Source organism: Cololabis saira, chromosome 13, assembly GCF_033807715.1.
Source record: "Cololabis saira isolate AMF1-May2022 chromosome 13, fColSai1.1, whole genome shotgun sequence".
Lineage (NCBI taxonomy): Eukaryota > Metazoa > Chordata > Actinopteri > Beloniformes > Belonidae > Cololabis > Cololabis saira.
Genome location: NC_084599.1, coordinates 5138316 through 5149777, shown reverse-complemented (window position 1 = coordinate 5149777; position 11462 = coordinate 5138316). Strand labels below are relative to the sequence as shown.

The 11462-nt window shown below is 45.7% G+C and overlaps 1 protein-coding gene across 1 annotated transcript in view; it reads right to left on the bottom strand.

The window, feature by feature from the left end:
• Positions 1-859: 859 nt before the first annotated feature.
• LOC133457672 (interferon alpha-inducible protein 27-like protein 2A) overlaps positions 860-11462 on the bottom strand; it is a 37671-nt gene continuing 27068 nt past the window's right edge. Inside the window, exon 4 of the mRNA XM_061736976.1 lies at positions 860-1269. Within this exon, the coding sequence (XP_061592960.1) occupies positions 1247-1269 (23 nt within the window). The 3' untranslated portion in view covers positions 860-1246. The remainder of the gene's footprint in view (positions 1270-11462) is intronic.

The following is an 11462-nucleotide window of genomic DNA, read 5'->3' as shown; positions in this document are numbered from 1 at the left end:
GCTGAGGAGATCCTGGATGAGATGCCCCTTGTTGGTGAGTGAACAGATGTTTAGCAGACCGAAGTTGACAGTGGCGGTGCCGCACTTGACAGCTGAGTTAGCCGACCGGGCTAGGCTGGCTAGGACGCTGTGGTTGGCAGATCGGCCGGTGTAAAGTAGGGAGCGACGGGAGTGTGATGTATCTCCGCTTGGGTATTAAGGCGATGTCCGGGTGGAGGTGTAGTCCAGTCGGCGGAGGCTCGCGCAGATGGAAGCGCAGTCTCAGGAGCTCCACCGCTGAGTATTGGAGCAGTCCAGTCACGGGCTGGCGAGCGAGCAACAGGAGAATCCAGGCAAGCACGGACCAGATGTAGATCCCGTCAGACCACATTGTTGGTGTGGACTCGGGCAACGCGAGGTGAGCAGGTCCTGATGGGGCTCGGTAGCCGCCGGAGCAGAGCAGGTGAGCAAGCGTTGCAAACACAGCCACGTAGGAGTGACAATCGAGCCGTTTAGTTGTTACGAGTAGGTAGTGAGGACTTTTACCCGAGTGACCACAGATGCACAGTCAGATGTGGGTCGTGAGACAGCGAAAAGACAAATAAATTTAGAAGTGCCGGTGAGCAGCGGCAGCCAGTCGCGCCAGCGTTCACTCATCCGCCAAATGGGCGGGGCGTGGAGCGCAGAGCTCAGGAGAAGCTGGTATCCCGTTGCTGTGTTGTGGCTGCAGCAGCTCCACACATAACAGACGTGGGGAAAAGATCGCTAATGGTTTAACTTTTTACCGCCTCTTATCGGAGGCAGAACCACGGAGGTCGGCCAAGTATCTGAGATAACAAATTAAAGAGTCGTCGGCTCGCTTGGAGCGCGGCTGTAACGACCAAACATCCTCAGACGTCATCCTCAGTAAACCACAAACACGCACACCGGGGGTCGGATCAAAACACGGGTTTATTTATTTATTTTCATCCCGGTTTTTTCCCCATTTAATCACCCAGTGCTCCTACCTAACAGTCCTGTGCATTGCCATCCTCTGCCAACCCAGTGAGGGCCCCGCCCGGTTGGCCAGAGGGGGCAGCCCAGGACTGTGTGCATGCTTTTGTGAGGGCAGCTCACATCGCTACCCAGGGGAACACAGGGAGAACATGCAAACTCCACACAGAAGGATCCTTTCGCCAACCCCACCCAGGGTGTGGGCGCTGAAGACTGAAGACAGCGTCCCCGGCGGGAATCGAACCCAGGACCTTCTTGCTGTGAGACGGCTGCACTACCTGCTGCGCCACCGTGCCCCTATAAAAAAAAAACACGGGTTTATTAAACCACAAACAAACAAACACTCACACAGACCGGGGTCGGATCGTTCATACGGGTTTTATTCCCCACTTCTCCAGCTAAAAGCAGTTGCTGGCCAGCTCTCTGCGGTGCGATTAACCCCAATCTTCAGATAAAACTAGTTTGTTGAGGAAAAGATATTAACTCTATTTGTAGCTGCAGAGGAAAAAAATAATCTCACAAGGAAAACAAAAATATTGCTCACGCCTCGGAGCCTCTTCAGCATTAGATAGCAGTCAAAAAAAGAAAAGAGAAGTAAGAGTAATACAAAACATGTACTGTATGTTGTACTATTATACTAATTTATTGAAACACATGGCGAGTCAAACATTTACCAAAGCAGCTGCCAGACACTCCTAAACAAGGTAGTAAGACGTGGGTTGTGCAGAACTGAGGCAGTAAATCCTTACTAAAGAGTGGAGCTCCGACGAGGAGCTCCACTCTTTGATAGGGGATTTCATATGGATCCAGACCGTTAATAATCATTATTTTCTTTCCTTTCCAGCAGTTTAACATCTTTTTTTTGCGTTCCGTCTGTTCACTTGGTGAAACAGAAAAGTAGTTTTGAAAGTCCGTCCCGTCTTCATTCGCTAACAAAACAAATGCACGTGACTGGGACAGGAGTTTTCCGGCAGTACGCGCTGGTGCTCTTGGGAAATGTAGTGTTCTTTCTGGTAAAGCACTACCGCTTTTGTCCAAAAGATGCCGCCAAACTCAACAAAAGCTGAAAGTTACATTGTGCTGCTTTAAGAAAGTAAACAAACACTGCTCCAGTACACACATCTATGAAAGACTGTATATACTTAAAACCATCTATAGACTCATTGTTTACTGGGCCAGCAAGATCTGTGTTCACCATCTCAAGTGGTGTATTTACCTTTTCAGTTGGACCTCTGTTTCTCGTTTGGGTGAATTTCCCCGTTATGCAGACATCACATTCTTTATCAGGCCTACGCTTTGCACCTTTAATATGCATGCCTACTGTCATATCCTGCAATTTCAACATATCCTCGTAATTGCAATGACCCATTATCTCATGCCATGTCTGGATATCATGGCTGACATTACACACATCATTTTCATCACACTCGGTTTGCAAGTAGTACATTCTTTTACATACATGAATATCAAACCTTGTGCCATCAAGGCTAACAAGAGCATCTTAAGCTTCCTCGAAGAATACTTTGGCACCATTAGCAGTAGCACACTTTACTGAGAACAGTTCTTGGGGGAAGGAAGGGATGTAGAGGGCTTTTGACCTTTAATGTCACTGTACACCGGCGCCCCTCATTGTCTATGAGGCACACCTGTGCGTCTCCCTTACCTTGTGCCAGACCGAAAGTGCACTTCCCGTCTGCTAGCTCCATGCTGTGTCTCTCCGGCTGGAAGTCGCTGTCAAAGTTCTTGAACCACCTCCTGTCGTTGATAATGTGGGATGACGCACCAGTGTCCACAATCATTCCCTTTCTCTGGATCTGCTGCGCTGACCGGCTGCCGTCCTCCGTCTCTGCTCTGAAAGAGTAGTCCTCTCTTCCCGCCGCTCTCCGGCCGTCATCTCGGTGCCCTTCGTGGCTGTCGTCATATACGCCGTCTTGGACACACGCATACCGAGCGCTCTGTCCACGTTTCTTTCTGCACGCCTTGTCTGCATGCCCGGAATGTTTGCAGAAACTACACCAAACCATGTTTTTACAGCCATCGTTCCGGTGGCCCCTTTCTCCACATCTCCAACACGCCAGCTCCGTTGGGGGCCCGCTCGTCTTCCTCTTTGGCGCCGCCCGGGCCTTCAGCACCCTCTCTCCCGCCTCCTCGACGACTGGGTCTGTGTCCTCCGCAGCCTCAAAGTTCCGCAGCTTGGCCTTGAACTCTCCCAGCGACATGTCCGCTGAGCCGTGCGTCACCATCAGCGTGAACGGCTTGTACTTCTCTGGTAGCCCCCGAATAACCATTGCCATCATCAGCCCTTCGCTTGGCGCCTCACCTGCGCTTTTAAGAGTGGTAATAATCTGCTCTGCCCTGATAATATATTCAGTCACAGTCTCTGTGTCAGCTTTCTTCAGTGCAGTCATTGTTATGTACAGGGAGATGATGCGGGGTCTACCTTTACCAATATAGTGCTCCCTCAACACTTTGAGACTCTCTCGACCCTTATCCTTTGTGTCCCTGAATATCAGTCCGAGACTCGTGTTGTCGAGAAGGGGCGTCAACGCTCAATATGCGTCGGCGTTCAGCTTGTCATCCAGGGCCTGCTGTTCTGCTGTCAGGGGTCCTGCTGGCTCTTCCAAAATAGTCTTTTTCAGACCTGCTCCGTGCATACAGCACAGCATCCTCTCTTCCCAGAGTTCATACTCCTCTGCCCTCCCGTCAAACGTGGGCCACTTGCTCTTGCCTCTGTTCGCCATGGCTCATACATTTGTAGCTCCGTTTTGCCGCCCGTTAGCCTAGCTTTAGCTTCCCGCGGTTCTCCCGCCGCTAAACTAGCTGTACTTTGCAGCTAACTAGCTACCGTTACTTCACCGCACTAGCAGGCAGACGTCTTACTAGTTTGCTCGTCGTCGACTAACATTTAGAATCTATTTCGTGACCTGGGCCCATAACCTGATAAAAACCATGGTCACACTAGCAATGTAGGCTTATACCTTTTGCCTACTTGCAGCGGAAGAATAATTCTAATATGAAACGACTTGATTTCTTTAGCCAGCTGGCATATTTATTTCAATAACGCACAAACAGACTGCTCTCTATCAGAGCCAGTGCAGAGGGCAGAGAGAAAGAAACGGGGCACGAACACTCCCACTTATAGTAGTCGCTGACGTCATGACGTCAGCTCTTCTTGTGATAAACAACAGTACAGTAATAATAAGCAATCATACATCAACACTTAACAGTACCTAAACCAGCTGATGGTCCAGTCTTAGTCCTGGACCAGCAGATGGGTGTGATCTGATGCATCAGCAGGTTCCTCTAATGGAGCCAAAGCTGCCATCGGGATTTGCGGGTTCCATCGTTGAGCTCCTGCCTTTAGTTGTATCTTCAGATCATGTGGTTGATTGTGAGATTGTTGCAGCTCCACTCTTGTGTAACTTATTTGGTGATGTCGGGACTGTCGTGTCCTTCAGGTGGTCGTGAACTGATTGTTGACGTCACTTTTCCTCATATTCTGCACTTCACTGCATCACCAGTGAGTGTCGCCAACGGACAAAACCTCAGAAAAGTGCATACGCCAGCCTTGGTGTGTGCGTGAAAGACCGCAACTTTCTACGTTCAAATCATTCTTTGTATATCCGACCGTGAGCGTAGAAAGTGGCATACGCACGTTTTTTGTATGCCGCACAGTGCTTAATTTGTCCATGAAGAGGTCCCGGAACATCGAGAGGGTACCGGGCGGGGGGGGGGGGGGGAATTTCCGGGGGGGGACGCACGCACAACACAACCGCCCCCCCCCTCCCCCCCCACCCCCCCGGGAAATTTTTTCAGCATAATGCATTTAAATGCATCAATCTGGTGCACTTTGGAAAGCTAGAATAACAATAATATGGTGTCTGCTGCCTTAACTTACCTTGGAAACTTAGCTCCGGAGCTTCTCTACCCGGCTAAACTTATTCTCCGCTATGTTTGTGTGAGCACAGAGCATGCACAGCCTTCACCGCTGATTGGCTGTTTCCCGTGCCTGTCTCTGTGTGTAACCAATCAGATGGTGCTGTGGGCGGGACATTGCTGCACAGTGCAGTGACTGCAGGCAGAGAGACGCGGCTGCATCAACCCCAAAATAACGCAGTTTTAAATTGTACAAACACAATATTGGTATCGTTGGAAAGGGAAAAATGTCCTCTTAATTTTGGGGGGGGCTGAGATCAAATTTGGGGGGGCTTCAGCCCGTTTTTTTATTTGTAGTGAGAACATAATCCACACAGCAACCGACACAAATCCATTCATGTGTATGTGTCCGTGGCGCAAGGACCACATTGATTGTGCTGCAGCTGCCCTCATCGCCGCTTGTTGCTTTTCTGATTCGTTTTGAAGAATCATGCAACTCTTCCTTCTTTTTGAAAAAAGACAGTAAATTCCGCTGTCTTTTTGACATGTTTGCGTTGCTCGCTGCTTGCTCCCCAGATCCAGCAAATTTCCAAAGTTTTTTTGGTCAGGGGCATGGTTTGCTGGCCCATCTTTTCATTGCATCAACAAATCTCCGACTCTTTCAAATGACGTTAAATCTTTATAAACAACATGAAATTCTTGGGATTTGTTCTGTAAATGAATTTATGCATATAATTATTTTTTATACATTAAAAAAAAACTTTTTTATATTATTATTGTTTTATATATACGAGAGGTGCCAGATCTGCCCAAATAAGTCCCGGAACACAGGGAGGCCAAAATCGAGAGGTGCCGGATCTTGTTCCGGCAGGATCCGGCACAAATTAACCCCTGGCGCCGCACATTTTGTACATGAGGCCCCAGGTCTAGTCAGTGGTAGAGAGGGTGAAGGGAGAAGGTCACTGGCATCCCTGAAGAGGTACAACTGACCCAGAATCACTATTGACAGCTCCTGAAAAGCCATGGTAGACCCAGAAGAAACATGAGGACGACGTTAATTCGGTTACAGGCAATAATCAGATTGCTGTTGTCCATCTAAATATAGTTTATGGTCGGGATACTCCACCTACCTTAATGTGATTATCACTTACAGAAAATACTAACTTGATTAGTTTAAAGATGCTATTTACGTATATATTTCTTAATGCAACTCTTTCCTCCATCTGATTATGTTGGGAGTATTGTGGTCTATAACGTAGTCAGTTGGAGCATCAGCTGAGGTAAGAAATGTTCCTTGGAGTCAGACCACAGCAGCTGTGTGTCGTTAGCCCGTTAAGCTGTGGTTGGTCAGATCTGGTCCCTGGCAACATTGAAAAACTCTCAGCTGTGCTGACTCCTTTACTTCTGACTTTCATAATGAAGACTGCAGGCTTCTTCCTGAGGTTTGGTCCAGTCTTGGTTGGAAGCAACTGTTTCCAGCTGGTTCTAGAAGTTTCTGATGTTGTTGTGTTCTTGTTTTTCAGGGTTTCCCTCTGTGTGTTGTTGGTTGTGGAGTCATGTGGGATGCATTTGAAGGGTAGGATATGATTTGCTGAGGACATGACATGCGTAGTTGTATCACACTTGGCTTAAATCTTCTGTTTTCTGTCCTCAGGATCAAAATCTCACCAACAGATTGGTGGTGGCAGAGGTGCTGGTGGCAACTTTGCCTCCTACCAGGGAGCACCCACAGGTCATTCAGCACCAGTACTCTACAGTGCCCCTAGACTGGTATCTGCACCAGTACTTGTCCAAAACCCTAACCCCCCTCAGCTTGTTGGCTACACAACTCAAGTAGGGAGCAGCCTGGACTCAGCTGCACCTGCTGTGGGATACTATGTTGGTACTGGGTCTGCTGTGCCCCTTCAGGCAGGAGCTGTCGGTACTGGGTCTCCTGTGCCCCTTCAAGCAGGAGCTGTCGGTACTGGGTCACTTGTGCCCCTTCAGGCAGCAGCTGTCGGTACTGGGTCACTTGTGCCCCTTCAGGCAGCAGCTGTCGGTACTGGGTCACTTGTGCCCCTTCAGGCAGCAGCTGTCGGCACTGGGTCACTTGTGCCCCTTCAGCCTGGCTATGTTGTATCTGGTTCTTCTGCACCCTTTCAAGCAGGAGCTGTTGGTTCAGGGCCGGCTGGAGCTGGTCAGTCTTGTCTACCAAATAAGTCTGCATGGTACTAGTCTTGTGGTTGGGTACTGTATCCTGACTTGTTTCTCCACAGGAACTGAGTGGGCTGTTCCTCCCCGAAGCTTGACTGAAGCAGATGATGCCCAGACCATGGATGCCAGTGACTTTCTCCCATCACCCCCTCTACCACCACCTGGACCGAGCTTCCAGGCAGGAGAAACTGCCAGTGTTATGAGGGAAGCTGAACATGGCAACTTCCAGCGGCAGACAGAAGAATTTGGCTATCCAGCTGACCAACTGGGCCAAGGACAGCAGGGATTCACAAATGTGGTGGTTCCCCAGTTTGGTGTGGGTGGTTTCTCGGCTTCCCCCTATCCAGACTTTGACTACAAACTCCTGTATGGCCTGTACCCTCCTGGCACCCAGACTACCTTCAGCCAGCACCATGAGAGGGGCAAAGACTACTCACAGGCCGTCCACTACTTGACAGAGCATGCTTCTGACGACCACGGTTCCGTGCAGCAGAAAAAGCTCTTCCAAGCTGCCTCCTAGACTTCTGCAGGAAATGCTTAGGTGTCTCAAGGCTGGCAGAAATATGTTCTCTACATAAAAGATTCTGATCAGCTTTGGCCAATAAAGATTTTAACTTGTACATGGTGTTGGGGAATGTTTTTTTTAATAATAAAGGTGACAAAATGCTGTTAACTGAGGTAAACCAAAATAACAATGCAAAATGGAATTGAAGGTTACACTTCCTCCCCACATCAATGCGTGTCCTGAAAGTCTGGCATTACAAGCCATCCTGAGTTTGGTAGCATTGCTGTGCAGTCTAAGCATGGATGCTGCTTAGACCTTCACTTGCAGAAGGTTGGTGGTTGGCAGGACCTCAACATGGCCATGGTTCCTGGGGAAAGTGGTGTAGACCAATATGGCACTGTTTAGAATGACCATTGCAGATAATTTTATTTTAGAAGGTGGTTTGTGGGACATGACTAGAAGCAAGAATCTTTCAGAAAGATTCTTGCTTCTAGTCATGAGTAAAACCTTCAGAACAGTCAAAGGTCTGTTATGCTGGTCCGCTGGGTTCAGTGCTAGGGCCAATCTTCAGTTTATACATGCAGCCATTGGGAAGTATAATCCAGAATCACGGCATACACTCATTGCTATGCTGATGATACGCAGCTCTATTTGTCTATGAAGCCAGATGAAACAGAACCGTTAAACTTCAGGCATGTCTTAGGGACACCAAGGACTGGATGTCTGGAAATTTCTTGCTTCTAAATTCAGATAAAACAGGTTATCATTCTTGGTCCAGAGCATCTTAGGAAGGGATTAGATGGTGTTGCGATGGCTTCCAGTGCAACTGTGAGAAACCTTGGTGTTTTCGATCAGGATTTGTCATTTAAACCATATGTTAATCAGGTTTGTAAAATAGCATTTTTCCATCTCTGTAATATTGCAAAGATTAGGAAAATCCTCTCGCAGAGTGATGCAGAAAACCTAGCTCATGCGTTTGTATCTTCTAGACTAGATTACTGTAATGCGTTATTAGCAGGATGTCCAAGTAATTTGCTGAATAGGCTCCAGCTGATCCAAAATGCAGCAGTGCGAGTGCTGACAGGAATCAGCAGGAGAGACCACGTCTCTCCAGGGTTAGCGTTGCTCCATTGGCTACCTGTAAAATTCAGAATCTAATTAAAAATTGTATTACCTGCATATAAAGCCCAAAATGGCTTAGCTCCGCATTATTTGCAAGAACTGATGGTGCCTTATGTTCCTGGCAGAGCTCTCCGTTCTCGAAGTGCAGGTTTACTCGTAGTTCCTAGAGTATCTAAATGTAGATTTGGAGGGCGGGCGTTCTGCTATCAAGCACCATTACTATGGAACCAACTTCCAATCTGGGTTAAGGAGGCTGACACCACCTCCACCTTTAAAACTAAACTTAAAACCTTTCTGTTTAGTAAAGCCTATAATTAGTGTTTAGTAAACCTCTAGCTGGTGTTAGTAAATCTCTAGTTAGTGTAAACTCTAGTGTGTTAGAGTCAGTAGTCATAGTTGCAGCTATAGAACAAGACTATACTAGTTAGTCTCAAACATAGCTTCGTGGTAGATATGCTGCAATCGGCCTCTGCTGCAGGGGGGCACCGACATGATCCGCTGGGCGGTGCCTCTCACCTTTCTTCTCCCCTCCTCTTCCCTTCCTCTCTTCTCCTTTTACATTTTTATTTATTACAAGTATCTCATAGTCATCATTTTTGTCCATCGTTCCTGTAGTTTCTTGTGCTGGCCCCCTTTTTTCTCTTTTGTGCATGTTTGGAGGTCAGAACTTCAGGAGCTGCATACTGACCTGTGCCCTCCTGTGCTTTAGATTGTTTTTAAGACATTCAAGGCCTGTTTAAAATATACTTTAAATGCCATAATAGGTCTCCTTTAATGCTTTTCTCCCACTAGGGGATTTTACCTGCCATTGTTTATGTAATAATTGCTCGGGGGTCATGTTCTGGGTCTCTGGAAAGCGTCTAGAGACAACATCTGTTGTATTAGACGCTATATAAATAAAATTGAATTGAATTGGAGACTTTAATATTGATCTTGAAAATCCAAATTCAATGAACACAACAAGTGAATTCATAAATTCAATGTATAGCTTGAGTCTGTTTCCAATGATATCTAAACCAACAAGAATTACATCACAGAGTGCAACTGTTATTGATAATATTTTTACAAACGCAGTTGATGGAAAAGTAGTGAGTGGGATCTTGATAACTGATGTAAGTGATCATTTACCTGTTTTTACAGTTTATAAAAATTATCAATGTAATACAACGGAAATCACCTCAGAAATATTAATAAGAAACCGATCTAACGAAGCATTGGAGGCACTGAAAGAAGACCTAAAAAAACAGAATTGGGATGGAGTGTATGTAGATGATGTAAATATAGCTTATGATTCATTCATGGCGTTGTGGATAGATTTGTATGAAAAACATTGTAGACTCAGGAGTATTGCCAAGAAAAATGCTATTGACAAACCATGGATGACCAAAGGACTACGAAATGCCTGCAAGAAGAAAAACTATTTATATAGATGTTTTTTAAAACTAAGGTCAAAAGAAGCAGAAGATAGGTATAAGAAATATAAAAATAAATTAGTATGGATAATAAGAAGACATAAAAAGGAATACTATGGTGATTTACTAAATAAAAATAGAAACAACATAAAGGCTACATGGGGAATAATAAATGGTGTAATAAAAAATGATCAAATAAAATCAGCTCTTCCAAATTATTTTGTGAAAGATAATTATGACATTAATGACAAAACTGAAATAGTAAGCGAGTTTAATGATTTTTTTGTAAACATAGTCTTGCAGCAAACATACCAACAATAAAAGACAATACAGATGAAAACACAATAATGGATAATGTGAATAGTATTTTTCTTGGTAAAGTAGAAAAAGAAATACTGAATATTGTAAAAACTTGTGCAAGTAAAGGATCCACTGACTGTGTAGATATGGACATGATATTAGTAAAGAATATAATTGAATTGGTTATTGAACCATTTACATATATTTGCAATCTATCATTTTCAACAGGGATATTTCCGGATAATATGAAAACAGCCAAAGTAATTCCACTCTATAAAAATGGAGATAAACATGTTTTTTCCAACTACAGACCAGTATCCTTGCTTCCGCAATTTTCAAAAATATTAGATAAATTATTTGTAGTTAGGTTAGATACATTTATAGACAGATACAATATTTTAAGCAATGGTCAGTATGGATTTAGAACCATTCACTCCACATCAATGGCACTTATGGAATTAACTGGAGAAATTTCCACTGCAATTGATAAGAGACATTATTTTTTTATTTTGTAAGTGTTTTTGTTGACCTCAAAAAGGCCTTTGATACCATAGATAGATCATACCATACTTCTAAAAAAACTGAGCAAATACGGTATCAGAGGGCTGGCACATCAATGGGTCTCAAGCTACTTAGACCCCGTCCACACGTAGCCGGATATCTGCGGATATCTGCTAAACCGGAGATATTTTCCTACGTTTTGACCTGTCATCCACACAAAAACGCAAATAAACGAAGGTTTAAAAAAACTCCGGGCAAAGTGAAGATTTTTGAAAACTCCGTTTATGTATGCGTGTAGACACACACAACCGGAGTTTTTTCGTTTTCGAACGTCACATTATGCGCCAAAACAACAACAAATCTGCTCTGACGTGCGCCTTTTGTTTACTACAGAACTACAGATGATCCAGCATCTGTTCTCCAAGCTATTAAATAAATGGTCTCTGGTCTTGACCACCGTTTACTGCGTTACACTGACGCAGCCCTACGCCGTAGGGTACGCGGCGACGCGCACCCTACGGTGTAGGGCCCGCGGAGCCCCCGCGGAGCCCCGGAGCCGCGGAGCCCCGGAGCCCCGGAGC